This window comes from Pleurodeles waltl, chromosome 5 (genome assembly GCF_031143425.1).
Source record: "Pleurodeles waltl isolate 20211129_DDA chromosome 5, aPleWal1.hap1.20221129, whole genome shotgun sequence".
NCBI classification, from domain to species: Eukaryota; Metazoa; Chordata; class Amphibia; order Caudata; family Salamandridae; genus Pleurodeles; species Pleurodeles waltl.
Window position 1 is genome coordinate 1587465269 of NC_090444.1, and position 21394 is coordinate 1587486662.

Sequence of the window (21394 nt, forward strand, 5' to 3'; positions counted from 1 at the left end):
AGGTGGAAAAATAAGGAAATTGCTACAGTAGGGATTGAAACTGCAAGTATTCAAGCCCTACTAAGGTAGTAGCCCTGGCATAATCAGAGAGGCTATTATCAGAGCTCTTACATAATGAGATTGCTGCCATAATTTGTCGCCACACTACATGGCACCAAAGGGACAAGTAGATCTTTTTACAGGACAAGTAGATTTGAGAAGCAACCTGTCCCCTGGACAAGTAGATATTTTAATAAATTCCACACCCCTGAACAAAGCAAGTGCTCTTAGTGTGAGAGACGAAGGTTCCGGTGAACAGCCAGTCTGGGAACCCCAGTCAGGTAAGCGTTTAGGGACTTGAATGGACTGTTCGTCAAAACGTTCAACCCCCTTTTTGTGGAGCCCGTCTTGTAGGAAAGACAAAAGAAAATCATACACAGAGTAGCGGAGAAAAAACTAAGAATAATTTTTAAAAACCTAGCAATCCCTCTATCAATAATATCCTTCTACCAACAATACCCTGAGGGCCTCAGTAAGCAGGCACGTACCTGCGTGAGCCACGTCCCTATAGGGACGTGGCTGGCTCTAGTGTCCGTCCGGTCTCTCCGGGATGAAGATTCACTTTGAGTCGTCCTGGACGCCGCTCCCTCCGTCCTGTCGCTCGCTGTTATCCTGCACTCGTTCTCCTTCTCTTCACCCGATTCTTCCACCTTTGCCTCCTGAGACGCCACCGCTTCCTTGGATCTCCGGTTTTCCTTTTCAACTTCCGGGATGACGTTGGATGATGTCACGTCCGGGAGCTGAAAGGCGCCCCCTGGGGACTGTTCTATGTTCCCTGGGGTATCGCAGTAAAGCAGGGTAGCACCGACCCTGCTACAGGGCCTTATTTTTATTTTGAAGTTTTCTTCTCTGATGTTAATTTTGCAGCCTTGAGAAAGTCGTAAATGATGAAACACATGTCGGCTGCCTATGCTTCATTTGCAATAAAGGAACTTTGATTTCACAACCATCTCATTAGATCTATTTATCTTCACTTTGTCTGTATTCAATGACTTTGGATAGATCTAAGGACACTTGCAACTGTATCTGATGTGCTCCTGGGTAGTTACCATTATTAAACTTGTCTGTAGGGTTTCCCTGCATTTCTTGACACTGTTTGGGTGGCTTGGTGTCACTACCAATTGAGCACTTGACCCCTACAATTCATTACACAAGCAGAACTTGAGGGAGTGTGGATAGGTTATCCCACAGCCACCTCTCTTTATAGTAAGTTTGCGAATATAGAGCTCATTTACATCCTACAGCATATCGTGAATCATCCACTGAAACACTGCTTTGCTAGAAGCCATACCAAATGGCATCTTTTTAAATTGGAATAGTCCAACTGAAGTGATTAACGGTGTGAATCGTCTGCACTCCTGGTAGCGATGGATCTGAGTCTACGAAGCTGAGAAACAAATCTCTGCTAAAAACTGATATAACATCTATATTAGGGAAGTGCAGATAATCTGCCCAGCCATACAGTTCAAATCCTTCAAATGTATACATAACCTCACATTTTCATTATCCTTTTGTATGGACAAAATACATTACGTAGGGTGATGGTTCTAGACATCACTTGTGCTCCTTAGTTTCTTTAACTCTTTAACTACCTTTTCTCTTATGGACAGTGGGGCATCCCTTACCCCTGTACTCCTTGGATGTGGCATCTTTCTTAAACCTAACCGTATACATCAATCCTTTTTAAATTTTACTAAAATACACTTCTACACTTCAGGAAATTTCTTTCAATATTCCATGCCAAACACATCACAACACACATTTACTGACTCCTCGTTCACACCTAGCGCTTGCTCTTCATTATTCTGAAGCAATGCGATTGTCAAACCTTTTGCAAGGTTCCACCATTCCAAAATGCATGGCCTCTATTATCTACATACATCTTCACTTCTACCACTCTTCCTTAAAACAAGTACTAGAACACCTTAACTTTAGCATTTCTATTGTATTGCATTCATTTGGATGTATATCTGTTGGGGCTAACATCTTACCCCTCTAATATTTTTTTCAACCTTTCTTGAATTTAATAGTGTAAGGAAATCCTGAGTCAACCACTACCTTCATCATTAAACCTCCACTATCCATTTATCAGGAAGCATGGCATGCCGCTTAGGACCAAACTCTCACTAAGTTTATTTTGAGAAAAGAAAGGCTGGCAATCATCAAAGTGTTGGCACCACTTGGCAAATGGCTTTTTGTCTGTGGAGAACAGATTACCTTTTGGTCCTAAAGCAAGACTACTTTCCCAATAATCTTTGTTCTCCACATTGTTTTGAAATGGCAGTGGCCATCTTTAACCCAGTGTTTAACAATGTCCATTATAGGTAACTGTGGTACAATGCTGCTGCAGCCAGGACCTTTATATTTGTATTTGCGATTTTGTTTGGCTGCTACTATGAGAGACTGGTGGAGAACAGTTTGGGAATACAGAATAGCATTCTGAAATTAAGACATATTGGGAAAGCGAACTTTGAACCATTTTTTAACATTGACTTAGTCACGTAATGACACTGAAAAGTTTGTTGTCCCTGAACTCTGGGTTACTTCTCTTGAAGGAATGGGAAGAAGTCCTTTGCTGACACTGTTTATTAGTCAAATAGGATTATGTGCAAAGGGTTCAACTGATGCTGAGGTAGAAAGATGTATAAGCTGCTAATAGCAGGGACCACAGAAGATGAATGATTATTGGTTGAAACAGACAACCCAGCAGAAACAGACTAGACAGAAAATAAGGCTATCATAATCAGAGAACACATTCACAGAGCTGAATGTTGTTGTCTAACCCATGGAGAAGGAAAATTATTTACCCTTTAAATAGTCACTAAAATCTCGTTATGCTTCAGTTTCAGAAATATGAGAACACAGAGAGTTAGTTACATAGATATACTGTTAACGTATTTCCTTGTCACTGTTAAGGTTAGATGCAACATCTGAGTTACAGATTATTAGAATATCCCTGTTGGTTTTTGGTGTCCACCTCGAGCTGCAGACATCAGTGCCCAGTACAGTGATGAGTCAAAGTGTTGATATCCAGTGTCTTCAGTTTCTCTCTTATCCCATTCCCCTGTCCCCGCTTCTACAACTGGCCACCTTATTCTCATTGTGTATAGGTAGTGGTGGATGTGATGAGGGGTGGAAGAGTGCATGTCTCCTGTTCAGGGGCATAGCTTCCATTTGTGCAACAGGTGCAGTGTCATCTGGCCCAGAGGCCTGAGGTGCCCAACAAACCCCGATTATTCCTGCATTTTATTGATCAGCCAGTAGCCAGCAGGATCACAGCTCCTGTTGGACCAGAGTACTGGGTTAGTGTTTTCTGATATCACCCAATTTTACTGAGATTTGGAGTGACCTTCCATTTCACTAATGTTCAATACCAAACCATCGCCTTCCACAGCATTATAACTCCCCTTCTCCACTCATTTAGGATGGGAACTTGTCCTTTCCATTTTACACATGTATGCAAAATGGCCCGTTGTCATACAGCCTGTGTTCCTCTTTATTGCAGGCATTTTTTCCAATTTGCCACTTGAAAACCACAGGCACATCAATTAAACTTAATAGGATATACCTCGCTACTCAGCTTTCATTACTTATCGCATTCCATTTCTTCTGGACTCCCTCAATTGTTTAGTCGTATTATCATTTATTTGCACAATTAATATAAATCATTGCAATCACATCAAAAGTATTAGAAACGCCATAAAACATCCAAACAGAAGCCATATGCGTCTCTAATTATTTAAAAACCAAATAAAACCGCAATTATGTGCTGAATACCCATTAGGAATACTGTAATACATACATAATGAACATTGAGCCACTTGCAGGTGTGTTATACCAACTCAGAGGGAACTAGGTAACAAACAAATATCTAGAAAGGCACGGAGTTGATTACCCATATAAAAAGCTATGTTAAAAGTATGATTGTTCTTGTCAGGAAACTAGGTGATGGGAGTTTAGTTGAAAGAAGGGCTGCGTCCCTTACTCGGGTGACAGGAGGTGACAGTGTTTATTTCGGACACGAACTGATGGTTTGGGTCAACCATTTTGGTTGTTTGTTGCATGATTTAAGAAGTGTTCAGCCTTTAAAATAAATTTAGCCAAGCAAGCCACGTACTGCTGTGTCAACCCTTTATGACACAACAAAATTGCCTGCCGGCACAATCTAATACCACTGGAGTTGAAGATATTTTTGAGATACAACTTCCACCAAGGTAGCAGTGCAGGGTATATATAAAGAATATGAAGTAAATCTTCCCAGTGATATGCGCAAAGCCTGCATCTCCCGCTGTATGAGGGTGCAAGCCATTTTGGAGCTGCATCCAATGAAGGTACTAGTCTGAGTCCTGCATGGAGAACCTATAATTTTAGTGTATTTTTAATCTTTCTGCCATATATGGCTGTGCTATCAGAGCCTTATATATGTTAATTGTCATCCATGAGTGTGATCACATTCTGAACTTGTCTTTGTCCTTGGTCCACCAGAGGAGCAGCTTGATTTGTTTGTGTAATAATTGCTTGAAGAGTTTGTGCAGTAGTAACATTTGCCATTGATCTTCTGCCTGCAAATGCTTTATTGCAGAAGCAATTCTCTCAGACTGTGAATTTCATACTTCCGCCAAGTTTGTACCTGTTTCTTCCCAAATTAGCACCTTAAGTGTGTTAGATTGTGCCTGTCCTAGCATAGACGTGTATTTGAGGAGAGCTCCATCTTGTTCCAATGCTTGGTCTTGTAACCCGAATTACAGCCTGATTTGTGCTGGTGAGGAGCTGTGTAGAAGGTGGAAGACTTTGCTCTGGGCGCTTGTCAAGAAGTTGTTAAACTTACTGGGCAATATTGCCAGACCATATGCCAGGAAAGGCAGAAACTTTGCCTTGATCACCATGAGGAGAGGACACCAGGTTGAACTATGCAGTTTGATAAACAGGGTTTGTACTGATGCAAGCTGGGGTGCCATTCTTGCTTTCAGGGTGATAAGGTGCAGGCGGTGCAACCAGAACTCCTGCAGTCAGACATCAAGATATATATAACTGACGCTTCTGCCCATTGGCTGATCCCCACAGGGCCTTTGCTTTTTCTTAGTTACACGCTCGCCAAAGATGACTACCTTGGGTTTTTCCAGGTGTACCAACAGCTCATTTGTCTTACCAAACTGATTGAAGATGTTAAGCACTTTTTGAAGTCCTGTGCCTAAGAGATTCAATAGGACAACATTGTCTGCATATAATAATGCTGTTAGAAGATGATTACACAATTTCGGAGGAAGGGAGATAGCGGTGTTCAGCTGTGTGTATGCCACAAGTTTTGTGGCCCACTCTTTGCTCTGCCATGTCATCCTTTAATGCTTTTGCGGAGCCTATTTGTTATTCCACCCTGCATTCTGTAGAAGAACTTTCAGGCAGCACTGTTCAACGATCTGCCATGACATTCAGAGACAGGAGACATCTACAAAGACTGTCTCTAAGCAAAGACATTGAACATATTTGCTTTTGCTGTCCTAGAGCAACTGACTTGGTCCGCAAGGGATGAAAACATTTGTGTATCTCCAAGCATCTGTACCGTTGCATACTGTTTATCTTAGTGTCACTACAGATACAACCACCAGCAGCACAGAAAAAACAACATTTTAAACAGAAACTTGCCACACGCCCATAACACCAACTCAGAAAATAAACAAACATGATGGAACCATAATATATGCTTTTTTAATACCCCACTAAGGTCTAATATCTATGTTTACCATATCCTGATGCCTAAAGAAGCAGTGCACGAATAAGCCACACAAATTATAAGTGTGAGCTGTTCAGTATCAGGACCCAGCACAAACCTGAGAAACCTGTTACTTTGCTGATTTTACCTACATTTGCTTAAAAAACAAAGACACGTGAAGTTATTCAAAATATGTCATTGGGGCCAACTGCAAGCAGTAATCCACAAACAATGTCAAACACGCCTTCTGATAACACGTTGACACACACCGCGTCTACTGGGAAAGTGGCCTAGACCAATTGAAAAGCTGGATCAAGCTGGACAAGAAAGCTGCGCTCTGCTACTAGTAACCAAATGAGATTCAAAGGGCACCAAGTTCGCAGACCAGCTGACTCACTGCCTAACTAAGTATTGTTAAACATGCGTGCACTACTACCATACCAACCAAAATACCAAGCAAAATTATACAAGCAGCAGAAGACATATTTTAAGAATGATGCAGACTTCAGGAATATTGCCTCCGTGATTGTGAAGTCTGCATCAAAGCAACCTAGCGCTGCACAAGTCACTTTATAAAAATGAACAAACATTGAGCACAACTTGAAAGCAGAATTAACTTTCACTGTAAAATCGTCAATGCCACCTCTGAAGCGCGTACCATGTCAAAACTGTTCGGAGAACCAAAAAACAAAAGAAGGATAGGTAGAATAACACAAGTACATACAAGAAAGAGACGGAATTAAAACTATTAAGGTACCCGTAGGCCCGAATCATTCCTTAGTGTTCAGTATTTTGGCAGGAAAAGCAAGGCCAAAAACGTGAAATGCCTTTGTTTGCGTTTTAGTGACAGTAAACCGCGGGTCTAGGCTTTGCGCGGTTCCAACAGGGCTCCCTGGGGACACGCTCAGGGCTCTCTTCAGCTACTGTCACTTTTAATTAAAAATTAATAATGGTCAGATTTGTCCGTGGCTGTAAGGGCCGGACCGACTGGTCGGGTTGAAGGTTTCGAGGCCACGCTCTGTGCCCACACAACTCGCCCTTTCACTTACTGCTTGGAAACGAACAAAGCGGCTAGTGAGGAAGTCACAACTGTCACACAGCATTCCAAAATACATAAAAACAGAATGTGAAAGCCATTTTCTGGGGTGTGGGAGATATATGCGTTTCCGTAGCAACTTCTGTTTGTTTACAATAACTCAATTCAAAACCTGTTCGTATTCAAGTAATCGCGGATTTACGCCTCATACCTTAATTCGGTTAAATGTCTTTATCAGAAACCCAGAAAAACATGTCTACAAAAAGAAAGAAATAGGATAACTGACCTATACTGAAAAATATAGTAAATCGACTAAATAGGTATTTCAACTCAATGGAAAGCAGGGGAATGTTTCCTATAATAAGCAGTAGTTCAGAAAGTTATTCGAATCCTTGTTCTGTGAACACAAATACTACAACTAGTGAAACTGTTTATTGGACTATTAAAAGAGGCAATGCCATGCCAGTACAACGCATAAGCGTAGAAACAACTCGGGTGCCTTTTTAGGCAGCAGTAACACACTCGGGCTATAAAGCGCATGCAGCTGAATAATGCAAATAGGTGTTCCCATGTCTCTGTTTGTTTTTGTATACACCCGTTATTGTCATTTTCGTATGAGATTTGTAACCCACATCCCTCCCAGCTCTAATCATAGATTAGTGGCTGACAATAGATCAGTAGAGATTTGAGCGGCAGAGCACACATATGTCCGTGCATACTAATAGTGTTTGGGAAGAGACACTTGGAGGTACGCATAACGCCTGATGTCTGTCTACTGAAGTCACAGATGACATTCCACAGAGCCAACTCCCTCTCATGCTTACAACGCTCTTCTCTCTCTGCCCCTAGCCCGCACCCTAACCGAGAGACAATCGAGGTAGACTGAGCCCCGTAGTCCTACAACGAGGGGGTCTTTACCTGGTCTATGGGCAGCTGTACAGCGTTGCTGATGGGCTGCAGGAGAGTGGACCCGGTGGTGGTCGTCACCATGGTGATAATCCCTTCGGTGCAGGAGGCGGCTGAAGGATGCAGGAAGAGGCGACGAGGATGCTTCACTCGGCGGCCGGTACTCCCCCGGCCTCCGTTTTAGCAAAGGAGGCGGGTCTGTGGTCAGGCTCAGCAATCAACCAGCAAAATCCCTTCAGAAACAACCAAGGAAACCCATAACAATAGCAAAAAAAACCCACATCCACCCGGCAAGGAGATTTCAAGGGTTGGGAAAAAGAGTGCATAAAAAAAAGAAAAAAAGCTGCATTGGAGGTGACATCAGCGGGCTACGTGCTCACTTCATGCTGGTCCTTCAATGGAACGCGCGGATCTCCCGTGCAGTGCGCTCCCTAGAGCTGGCGAGTCCCTGCTCTGCCTAACTCTTGTGAATCAAAAGGCAGGCAGCCAGGGAGGACAGAGCAGGGGGCGGGCGGGAGCCGCGGCTACAGGAGCTCGCGAGGCACATTTCCAGGAAAGACGATTCGCAAAATCCTTGCACTATCTTTTTTTACATATATTTTAGATATTCTCAACGGTTGCTATGTTCAAATCGGAAGACTCGCAAAAAAACAGCCCTAAAAACTACCTCGTCGCTAATCCTAAAATGGTCGTGGAATTGTCAACCTTTATTTATCTCTAATCTAATAAAGACTAGCTCGATTCCATCGCACCTTTTCCTTCATTCCGCTACCAAATTCACGCGTATTATTATTACTATGAACAATTATTGTTTGTTTTTTGTTGTGTGCCTACTTGCCGACATGGCAACAAATAAGGGACAATGTAAAAACAACGAATGGATTCAATTCCCTTAAACTTAGTTCGAAGTTTGAATTCAGCAGGAGAAAGCTGAAACAAACGCTTTCTTCTTTTTAATAAAAATCGGATGGCCCTGTCTAAATAGGGTGGGTAGGCTTTTATGCAGGTAATGCATAAAAAGACGGAACGTGCATTTATTCGATGTACATGACAATGTACATATACAGTGACAAGTGGCTAGAATTAACATTAACAAGGTTAAGGGCCTTTCAAAAGAGATCTAGCTATAAACCAGGTTAACTTACTGCATCCTTCATTAATGTGATCGGGCAAAAAGGGGGTACAAACCACAGAAGCTCGTCTTAGGGATAAAAGGCCGCTTTAATAGAACAGGTCTGGTATAACAATAACCTTGGCTTTAAGCCTCACAAAACTAGAAACTTCACTAAACAGTATTTTCCTCCTAACCCCTCCCCACCCTCTAAACTTGCCTCACCCCAATAGCCCTTTATCAATCCTTTTCCCATCTGTCCTGCTGCCCACCTTCTGTAGTTCCCCTTGCCTTTCCTCCCATGTGACCCTTACTAAAACCTCCCTGCCCTCAAATCTTCTGCATCATCCCCTTGCCCCCCAAAGCCTTTATATGCTACTCCCCCACCCCACCAGACCTGCCTACCAGCGGCATGGAAATCTAACAACATCATATAAACACAATTACCAGATAGCATACCTGTCCTGTTAGAGCCTAATTAAGCCTAAAAGTAAATAAATTAATTTTGCCCCACTACCAGCAAAACAGACCAAATAAAAAAATTAAAGCTAACTACAAAAAACCTCCCAAGATTGAAAAAGGGAGAGGGAGGGTGGGAACAGTACCGCCTCCTGGGTGTGACAACGGCCGAAGAGGCAGCCCACACCCAACCCACCCCATATATACCCACCCTTAAGACCCACCTCATCCTGACACCCTTAACCAATCATCTACGACCCTTTCCCATGGCTCGTCCCATTGCCCGATCAGCCCGGGGGGACACCGGGCAAGCCCTCTGCTCCCCCTAAGCCCCCATCGGGCAAAAAGAGGGTACAAACCACAGAAGCTCGTCTTAGGGATAAAAGGCTGCTTTAATAGAACAGGTCTGGTATAACAATAACCTTGGCTTTAACCCTCACAAAACTAGAAACCTCACTAAACAGTATTTCCTGCTAACCACTCCCCCACCCTCTAAACTTGCCCCACCCCAATAGCCCTTTATCAATCCCTTCCCCATCTGTCCTGCTGCCCAACTTCTGTAGTTCCCCTTACCTTTCCTCCCATGTGACCCTTACTAAAACCTCCCTGCCCTCAAATCTTCCGCATCATCCCCTTCCCCCCCAAAGCCTTTATATGCTACTCCCCCACCCCACAGGAAAACCCGTCAGGCGTTTTCCTGCCCCACCCAAAAAACCTTACTAACGATCCCAAAGCTTCTCACCTAATAAATCTGCAATCATGATCCTAAGATCCAGTAAATAATACTTATTCCCCATAAAAGACAAATGCACACCATCCTGCCGAAACAAATCCCTGTCTGACGCTACAAGATTTTCATGAAACAAATAAGAAAACCCATGATCTCTACAAAAATTCTTCATCTCCCTGTTCACCTTTTTCCTCTGCTTCTCAATTCCCGAAAAAGAATATGCATCCCTCCAGACTCTACGGGGAACCAAACCAGTCCAAACAACATGGGTCCCAGCCCAAAGATCCTTTATCCTCACCAGATCCATTTTCATCGCTTTCAAAAGTCCGATACCGGAAAGAGGCACCAAATCGTTCTCCCCAAGATGGATAACCAGCAAATCTGGGCAAACACCACGCTCAAGCCTCCTTGAAAGAACCAACAACAATTCTCCCCATCTCATGCCGCTCTTACCCACCCAACTGATCCTAATTTTTGCTCCATCCAAACCCAATTGTTTTCCGAAATGCCTGGATGCTGCCTGCTTCTCTGCCCACCGTACGAACGAGTGCCCCACTATCCATACGGAACAACTTCCATCCGGACCCCCGACACAGCCTAAGAAAAAACATCAACATTTTCATGAAACATATTCCAAATAACTGTGTAAACAGATAATTAAAGCGATGAAATTCAGTAAGAGGTAGCAAAGAATGGAAACTAATACTAGAAGTCCTCCCCACCATATCCTACCCGCCAACCGCAAATTGCAACCGCACCCCAGTAAACCCCACCCATCATTTAAAAGAACGAACATAACGCTTAAAACATTGTGATTTCCACCTCCCCAAACCCATAATCGCTTTGTCAGAGTTACCCATCCGTTTGGCCTCCGTGGCAGCTCCAATCCGAAAGGAATGTGTTCCATAATGTCTAGAATCAAGACCTAACAAACCCAAAGCCCTTTTTAAAACAAGTACCTGATGAGCCTTTAACATAGAACCATCCTGATGAATAAATACAAACCTTGACGACCCTGTCAGACCTCCCACAAAGGACATCCACAACTTAACCGGACATATGCAAGACCCAGTACCCCACAAAACCACTTCTTGACCCCTCCCCAAATGGTCCATCTTAGACGCCTGAAGCCAAAGGACAACATTACCATTCCTTACCTGCACATCTGAATGGAGTAAGCTCCCATGCCCTTTAATTCCAAGAAGTTACGAAACCCAAAACACTCAGTCGAAAAGCCATGACTTACAGAGCGATAATAATTTCACTTCCCAACCTGAAAAACAAACCTGGACCAAAACACCCCAAATATCCTGCAATAGTTGTGACGTTCTGGGACGCCTCCTGTCCATCCTCGCCCCCATCTCCCTGGCCCAACCAGAATTTAAACGTCTGCACAACTCACCTCCAACCGGGTCATAACCCCAAAAGTACTTACAGTAAAAAGAAATGCCAGATAACTTACTTGATATGGTAACCGCAGATAAGCCCAACTCTATCTGCTGCATAATAAACTGAACCGCATCCTCTCTCGTCTGTGCCAACCCTTCCAAACCTCCCAACCTTTTAACAGCACCTGAATCCAAAAATTCCAACCAGGCCTGAGCATAACTTTTCCGAGTGGACGGAGTTATGGAATGCTGGACGAGCTCCAACATCCTTATTCTCCTAACTCCCATAACTCCCTGGGAACCGCCGTCTTCATCACATCCACTCCCGGTGCCAGACCACGGAATCTCCACCACTGAAAACGAGACAGGGCATCAGCCAACGTCATTGTTGATTCCAGGAACATACTTCACCTTAAACATCACATTAAAGGTCAAACATTTCAACAAACACTCTCAAAAGCTTGAGAACCCTCTCATCTTTTGCTCTCTGAGAATTGACCAAGTTAACAACTGACTGATTATCCACGTTGAAAATAACATTCCTATTTTCAAAGGTGGGGCCCCAAAGCGTCAACGCCACGACCAGCGGAAAAAACTCCAAAAATGCAATGCTATACTTAGCTTTCTTCCAGCTCAAGGGCCAACTTTCCGCCGCCCAATGTCCATCCCAGAAAATACCAAAACCATGCGCTCCTGAAGCATCCGAAAAAATCTGAATCTGCCAAAGCCAGTCCGAATCATCCACCAACATGGTAACCCCATTGAAGTTCTGCAAGAAACCGATCCACATCTTCAAATCTTCTTTTACACTTGCTCAAATCCGAATGTGATGGTGAGGTAAAACCGCTCCCCGCATCGCAAAACCCAGACGCCTACAAAAAGCTCTGCCAACCCGAACCACCTTGCAAGCAAAATTCAGGTGACCCAGCAAACTCTGAGCGTGACGCAACTCTAATTTTGGCTTCTCAACCGCTTCCTCCAGCAACAAACTCAACTGCCTCACTTTCTCCGCAGGTAGCCGCACCTCCATTTTCAAAGAACCCAACTCGATACCCAGAAAACTCAAACAAGTCGAAGGCCCTTCAGTCTTTTCGCGGGCCAAAGGAACGCCAAAATGAGCCATCTCCTGTTCGAAAACCGCCAACGCGGAACCACATTCACCAGACCGTGGTCTCCCCACAAAAAGAAAGTCATCCAAGTAATAAGTGACAAACTTACAACCTCTCTGAGCTTGAACAAACCATTGCAGAAATGTACTAAACATCTCAAAAAGATAACAAGAAACTGAACAACCCATTGGTAACATCCTGTCAACATAAATGGCATCCTCAAACTGCATGCCCAACAAGGAAAAATCTTCAGGGTGAACAGGCAAAAGCCTAAAGGCAGACTGAATATCTGATTTCGCCACTTCAGCCCCACGCCCGCATCTCCTCACCAAAGAAATTGCAAAATCCACCGAAGCATAATGAACAACAGAATCTTCAGGGGCAATAAAATCATTAACTGATGCTCCCGCTGGCCAAGATAAGTGGTGAATAAGGCAAAATTCGCCTTGTTGTTTCTTAGGAACAATTACCAAAGGTGAAATGGTCAAATTATGTAAAGGCCAGCTGTAAAAAGGACCCACAATCCTACCCAATTTCAGCTCCTTCTGGAGTTTAGCCCTCACCACTTCCGGGAACTGCCTCGCTGACTTCAAATTATTGGCCCATCTCCTCAACCTCGGACCCTGATAGCACAGTTTGAAACCTTCTTGAAAACCCCTAAGCAAAACTTTTGCTTCTTCCAATCGAGGATAAAATTGTAACCAATAACTCACAACTTCCAGTTTAATAGGAGTAGGGCCCTTTACTTGCCAGCTGCTGCCCATGAACCCTGCCTCTATCTGTTCCTCTACCCTGCACCCCTTTTCCAGCCCAATTGAACCCTCCAAAACATTGATACGCTGGGTTCCTGCCCCCACAGTTGGAACAATCGTGCCTAAATTTACACTGTTGCCTACTGCACTGCCTGCTATTAAATGCCCAGCATGCTCCATTGTGTGGGAACTGACCTCTCTGTCCGAAACCCACCCCAGCATGGGTGGGATGCCCCTGAAAGGGCCTATACTGAACAGGTAAACCACTTTCCGTATGTGTCGTCAGAGCATTCCTTGCCGTCCTCAGCCACTGCATCCACAATTCATTATCAATCTCCCCCAAAACCTTCTCCGGATACATAGACTTACGTGCTCGAAATTCCTCATCGTAACGAAACCAGCCAAACCCTCCATAATCCATCTGAGCCCTTCTCACCACATTCAAATACTTAAAAAGGGCCACACAACAGTCCGGAAAACGCTCACATAATACACTTGTATAGATCCAAAATGCCCAAGTCCAATTTTCAATTGTCGATGGGACCTTGGGCCTACGGGCTAGCTCCCATTCCTCCTCCTTAGAGCCTTCTTTAGCCTGCACCTCTCTATGAAGTAGTTTAAATACATCAATGAATCCCCCTCTCCAAATCTTCTCTTTCAAGCTTTGAGTGATATGCGCCCCCAGAGGCATCAACACTCCCATGTAAGGCAATTTCTTTGCCTTAGAACCACCAGGTGCACCTTCCCCTAACCCAGCACCAGACTGCCCCATACTCACCTGAGTCAAATCCTGTTTACCTGCCACCGAATCAATAGCGTCCGATAAACTTTCAATCTTCCCTGCTTGTACCCCCACATCCTCAACTTGAATAGCCACATCCACATTGTTCAAATTATCACCCACCACCCTTTTACCAGAAACTGCCCCAACCGCACCCAATGCATTAGCGACCTCACCTCTAACCAAATTGCCAGACAAGACATTCTCGCCCCCTGCAAGACGATCGCCCGGGACCGCCCTCTTGCTTGATGAAGCTTTTGTGACTGTAGTCGGCCGATTCGTATCGTCCTCTTCATAATCCAAAGCCTCCTCTTCGCATATCATTCCTGACAAAGCGCCCTGGCTTGCCGGAAGTGACCGCAAACCACTGGCATTGGAAGCCGAGGATCCTTCTCCGCTAACTGATACTTCCCTCGAAGTCAGGCGAACCGCTCCGAGCTGCGCCCTCTCTTCCGCCTGGTGTCCTGAAGGTGCCCGAACCTCCACCGGTCGATGAAAGACAGCCGGCCGCCCTGGCCGCTGTCCAGCTGCAGCCGCCTCATGCCCGCCCAAAGCATGAGCAACATCGCACCCAGGATGGTACGCCCTCTCACCTTGCTGCCAAAAATCAAGCCTAACCTGCGCCGACCCTCCCGTGCCATCATCCACTGCCGCACCACAAATAGTGCCCCTAATAACTGTACCCTGCTCATCCACAAATTCCACCTGCTCACCTGCCCTCAAAACCGACTGGTTAGACACTTCCCACTCCTGCACCCTATGCACCATAGGACTCACTTGCCGAGGAATCCATTGAACAGGTCTGCCACCCTGCACAGGCAGCCTAACAGACACTGGTAAACTCTGACTACACCCCTCACCATTAAATTCATTGCCTTTCTCCAAATCATCATCAGAATCTATCACAATAACAGCATCCTCACAAAATTGATCCTCACCAACCTCTCTGACCACCACCGACTGTAAATCCTCATTTGACTCGGAATTTATTGAAAAACCCGAGGCCGCCGCCATATTGGCTGCCCCACCTAAGGTTCTTTCCTTTAATGAAGCAGGAGCACTCCCCTCGCTTTCTAAAGCGAGTTGAGCTTGTTGCGCGCGACTCCTCGCAACGCGCCGCCTCCCAAGCACATGCGCGGCAACCGCCAGCTTCCCTGACTGCCTCTCTGCACGAACAGGTGACGCGCGCGGTCCCAAGTCCTGCGCCACCACCTGTTCCAACCCGCGCACCGCAGCAACCTGGTACGACCCCCGCCCGAGGGCCGCCTCCCGCTGCCTAAAAGAGGCTCCCGACTGCCTGGGAACCTTAATCTCACCCCTCCTACATGAGCGACCTCCCGGTAAGTCTACCCTCAATTCATTTTCACGTAACACGCGTTCTGGTGAAACGGATACTTTCCTACCAGACACGCTCTTGGCTCTAAACTTCTTCGACTTCCTAGGGCTACCAGCTGGGGACGTGCACGCTAAAATAGCTGCCGATACCCCTTCAGCTGACGACCTTTTTGGTCTTTTTAACCCCACCCACGCCTGCTCTAAAACACCTTCCTTGATAAGGTCCTCACGCCCTTCTTGCTGCAAAGTCCTCAACGCTTCTACTACTTTATTAGGCTCCATAACAACTACGACCACTGCTAACTATACTCAAAGTATTGAATTAAGCTCTAGAACACCACCACTAACTATATTCAAAGCGCTGAAGTAAACTCCTAAACCACACGCCCAAAGAACAGTACCGCCTCCTGGGTGTGACAACCCAACCCACCCCATATATACCCACCCTTAAGACCCACCCCATCCTGACACCCTTAACCAATTATCTACGACCCTTTCCCATGGCTCGTCCCATTGCCCGATCAGCCCGGGGGGAGACTGGGCAAGCCCTTTGCTGCCCCCAAACCCCCAGTCCAGGCTTTCTTCATCACAGTCCCTAGAGGTTTTACATCCCCTATCTCAGCTAAAATTAAAACAAGTACTCAATCAATATGGCGTCAGCCATGTATTCCAAGAATCCTTAGGCCCCAATTAAGCAGTTGCACAGTACCATACAGTAAATCCGCCCAATCCAGTGCAGTAACAAATTAATGGGGGATTACCACGTGGTACTGTTTTTATAACTGCATACTGTTATGTTTGGTCATGGGTCTGCGCATGATGCTCTTTACTGAAGGAAGATGATACCAATCTCCCCTGCTGTAATGTGAGCTAATGGTTTGTGCCGGTGACATAACCAGATTAAATAAAAAGGACCTGGGAAGGTTCCAGCGCGTCCAGTAACCCACCAACTGTGTCCGAGTTTCTGTGCACCGCGGCACCACTAACATTAACTGCATTTTGGAGCGGCCTAGCTCAAAACGCAACAAATTGGTGACGAGGGCGGGTGGTCCGCTGTGTCGGAGCCCCTCGTGCTCTCACCTGTCAGCGCGCACTGCCACCGCTGCGTGCCTCAGTCTCTTCTGTCCTGTGCCGCCTGCCCGTGTGGCTGCCTCAGCGATCATTCGGCTGTCTGTGCGGCCTCCAAGTGTTGGGGGCGTGTTCGTTTGGCGATCCAACCACGCACGCCCAGGCGACTCCGTAAACAGTTGCTGGCGCAACCAGCCGGTGAAAGGGATTTCCTTCCTGAAGTGTGCGACTGCAAGGCAGAGTGTGGCGCCCCCCCACTGGTGTTCCTTTCAGCACACGTTTCAGCGTTTTTGGTGGCAGGACGCTTTTGGGCGTTTTTTTTCCTGGCTGGGGAAAGCATGGAGATTCAGTTTTTCTTCCCTGCTCACTGCAGGCTGATCGTGATTCCTCTGTGGTGTCTCCAGCTTTGGAGGAACTGTGCTAGGTGGCGCATACACTGTGAGTAACAAAAAAAACTGTTGACAAGAGACAAACAAGGTGCTCCATATTTGAAATTACACAGTGTGTCTATGAGGATATTGTCCCTGAGTCACACACGCAATTTTCTTTTCGCGATTGCACAACACCTGGAGTGGTATAGACCATTTACATGCACACTATTTTGCATAGGAGCTGGCACTGCAGTGGTGTGGGTGTTATAGACAATTCCCCAACGGCACGACAAGACGCCTAAGCCATCTGGTCACGTGCACATCACAGGTAGAGGTGCTGTAAAGCATCGCAAGTTTGTGTTGCAGTCATGTCATCAGTCCCGGCGTTGGAATCTTGTCATCGAAGGTCCTCCTTCCGCTCAAGCAGCTCGGTGGAAAGAGTGGGTGGACAGGTTGGAAACCTATTTTGCTGCAACAGCATTGGATAATGCGAGGCGCCGTCCTATGCTCCTACCCTTGGGAGGTGCAGCCATTCATAAACTTGGACGATCAGTGTCAGAAGAGGGTCTGCCTTTCACCTACCAATCACTAAAATAGGTACTAACAGCTCTTTTTGAACCTTTGGCGAATCCTGACTAATAGCGTTTCTTTTTACGACAAGCCAGACAACTCCCAAATGAATCAGTTGACACTTTTTATGCCAGATTAAAAGAACCAGCGAGCACCTGCACGTTGCTGGATGTGGAAGATGAGGTCCATGCGCAATTCATACAGGGATGTGCCTCACTGAAATTGAGGGAGAACATATTGCAGGTACCTGGCATTACCATGGCAAACATCCTCACGTTGGGAAGATCCAAAGAACTGTCTAATGTACGTGCGGATCATATGGAGGCAGCGTTGCAAACCCAAGTCAAAGTGGAACCAGTGAATGCCATCACTGTGGCTGCTGTGGACAGAAAGAAAACCCGGGCAAAGGTTACCACGTCGTCACAAACCTGTTTTTCCTGTGGCGGTCCATTCCCTCATCAAGGAGTGTGTCCTGAGCAAGGCAAGAAATGCTTGAGTTGTAATAAATTGAATCATTTTGCCAAAGTATGCCGGTCAACTGGCCGTTCACAGAAGTCCAAAGCCGCCAACCTTGTGCAACCACCTATGGTAACAGGAGAAGATGATGATCTGGACGACGATGAGGAAGATGAAGGAACCATCCACGTGATACACACTTTGCAGCCTGGTGGGTGCCCTCAGAAGCGGGTACCAAGGTGCCCTGTTTTTTTGGCAGGACAAAATATTGATGCGCTGATTGACACTGGGGCCTCCATCAACATATTGGCCCAATCTTTATTGAAATGTCTTCCTATTCAACCCAAGTTGCGACCTACAACGACTCAGGTGTATGCATTTGGGTCATCGCAGCCACTGCCTTTGGCAGGTGTTTTCACCACGACACTGTCTCATGAGGAGAATGCAGAGCAAACCAGAGTATTTGTCACAAAGACTCGATCTGATATGCTACTAAGCTGCCGGACGGCAGAGCAGCTGAATCTCATTTCGTTTGCTTTCAGTGTTCACCTCGAAACTGTAGAGAGTCTTTTAACTGAATTTGGAGTGTTATTTGAAGGTACAGGCTGCCTGAAGGACCGCTTGCTACGTCTGCACATTGACAAGTCCATACAGCCGGTAGCATTGAAGCATCGCCGCGTTGCATTCCATCTGCGACCACAAGTGGAGGAAGAGCTTAGGAAGCTTGAACAAGTGGATGTGATAGAGAAGGTCGATGGTCCCACTCCGTGGGTGTCACCCATTGTGAATGCTAGGAAACCCAAACAACCAGGAGAGGTTAGGATTTGTGTCGATATCCACCTGCCAAATATGCCATTAAGCGGGAACGTCATCTAACACCTACAATGGATGACATCGTTGCAGAGGTTGCAGGGTCAAGGTGGTTCTCGAAGATGGACCTGCGGGCTGGATACCACCAGCTCATATTACATCCTGACTCCAGAGGCATAACAATGTTTTCCACTCATGTAGGCCTCAGAAGGTATACGTGTTTGAACTTTGGAATTTTCAGCGCAGCAGAGGTGTTTCAAGACACAATTTGTGGGGCACTTGCTGGCCTACCTGGAGTCATCAATGTCAGTGATTACATACTTGTGCATGCTCCTACCATAGAATCACATCTTTGCCGGCTCAGAGCAACTTTCCAAAGGCTTCAAAAAAATGGCTTAACTCTTCGCAGAGACAAATGCTCCTTTTTACAGACAGGAGTGGCATTCTTTGGGTATCGTTTCTCTGGGGAAGGAGTAGTGCCAAGATTAAAGACATTCAATCTGCCACGGCCTCCATCAATGTATCCGGTGTTTGCAGCTATTTAGGCATGCTGAATTACTGTGGGCGTTTTATCAAAACCCTAACAGCACTGACGGCTCCTCTCAGAGATCTCATCAAGGCCAATGCAGTTTAGGAGTGGTGACCTGATCAAGATGGTGCCTCTCAAGCAACCAAGTCAGCGATATCTGAACACACTACTCTGGTCTGGTCTATTTTGATCCTCAGAAGGAGTCTGAGCTATCCGTGGATGCTAGCCCCACTGGGTTGGGGGCAGTGTTGGCACAAAAACAACTGGATGGGGAATGGGCTCCTGTGGCCTATGCCAGCCGTGCTCTGGCAGAGACTGAGCAACGTTATTCCCAAATTGAAAAGGAGGCCATCGCAGTGCACTGGGGCTGCAGGCACTTTCACCTCTACCTTTATGGCCAGCCGTTTATAGTGCGCACTGATCACAAACCCCTGATACCTTTATTAATGGATCCTCTTCCAAACCTCCGCCACAAATAGAAAAGTGGATTTTGCAATTGCAAGACTAGCGTTTTCAGGTGGTATATCGACCCGGCTCGTTGAATCCTGCTGATTACCTCTCACGACATGCCCGGCCTGCTACCCCTCGAGAGGTCGCAGATGCGGACGAAGTAGAGGAGTACGTAAGACTGGTTGTAGAGAGATCCCGGCCCTTGTCTCTTTCACTTGAGGAAATTAAGGAGCCACAGATGGTGATGAGTGTCTGCAGTTGGTGATGGCAGCTGTAGGATCCGGAAAATGGCATTCTATACTTACAAATGTGACTCAGAATGACAGAGGCCTGAACCATGCTGTTGTCATTGCACAAGGTCAGACAGGAGCTAGCTGTGTCTCCTGAAGGATATCTTCTTCAAGGACACCGGCTGGTGATTCCATTGTCGTTGCAACAGTCTGTAGTGGAGCTGGCCCACGCCTCCCATCAAGGGATGGTTAAGACAAAGTCCAGGTTGAGAAGCAAGGTGTGGTTTCCAGGACTTGATGACCACGTTGAACGAGCGGTACGTCAGTGTATGATGTGTCAAGCAGTTGGGCCAGCTGAACATCCCACACCAATTCTGACCGAGCCTATCCATCCTGTCCCGTGGTTTTGAGCAAGTGCTGATTTTGGGAGTCTGCCCGATGGACGTCTCACATTTGTAGTGATAGATGACTTCTCGAAGTATCCAGAGGTAGAGATTGTGGAATCCACTACAGCATCTCAGATCGTTCCTTGCCTCGAAAGAATTATGGCCATCCATGGTCTATTGCATGAGATTCGCACTGACAATGGGCCCCCGTTTTCAAGCCAAGAGTTTGCTGAATACCTGCAGTCTTGAGGAACTGTCCATAAAAAAATCACCCCTCGTTGGCCTCAGGCTAATGGAGAGATGGAACGTTTCATGAGGACTTTCAACAAAGTGCTACGAATCGCAGTGGCTGTTGGCCACAATGTGGACTGTACTGTTTATGCTTTCTTGCGGGAATACCGACTTACTCCTCATGCCACCACTGGGGAGACACCTAGGGCCATATGTACGAACACTTCTTTATGCATAAACCGAAAGGTACGGGATACTATTCCTCAGATTCAGGAACCGTCTGAACTCCATAGTCATGTAGGGAAGGCGCTGTCACAGAGAAAGGACAGGAATGACAAGATGTCAAGGAAAGGGAGAGCCAAGAAACGAGTTGTCCACACAGGGGATCTGGTTCTTGTAAGAAGCAAGAGAGGAGGAAGCAAATTTGTACTACCTTTCGAAAAGGATCCATGGGTGGTGAGTGCAATAAAAGGTACCATGGTCACTGCCCGGAGAGGCCAGGAAACAGTCATGAGAAACATTTCGTTTTTCAAAGTGGTGAGTGTGCTGGACTATGAGGTGACAAGGGCTGGAGAGATGTCAACAGCTGGTTCAGACAATGGGAGCATTGGGATGTGGATTCACCCTCACCATGGCATACAAAGTCAAAGGTTGTCGGCTGACAGTTTTTTATCTGGTGGTATGCAGAGCCCCGAAGTGCATAACTCTTCGAGTTAGCCAATCTCAGAGACTGAAGTACCTAGATTGGAGCTAGGTGCCTCACTTACATTAAGGAAAGGATTGGGTCATTATAGTTTGCAACCACACCCATCCCATTCTACAAGACTAAAAGAGTTTGTAGTCAGTTGATCAGTTACAGGATGTATTCTGTATGTGTAAATCAGAATTTGACACTGTGTTTGTTCTCATGATTCATTTTTGAAATGGGCATGAAGTT

General features: G+C 46.0%; 1 protein-coding gene across 1 annotated transcript in view; it reads right to left on the reverse strand.

Moving 5' to 3' along the window:
- The window catches only part of MBOAT2 (membrane bound O-acyltransferase domain containing 2), an 841228-nt gene extending 833042 nt beyond the window's left edge, over positions 1-8186 (reverse strand). The window contains exon 1 of the mRNA XM_069235893.1: positions 7704-8186. Coding sequence (XP_069091994.1) covers positions 7704-7775 — 72 coding nt within the window. The 5' untranslated portion in view covers positions 7776-8186. The remainder of the gene's footprint in view (positions 1-7703) is intronic.
- Positions 8187-21394: the final 13208 nt, after the last annotated feature.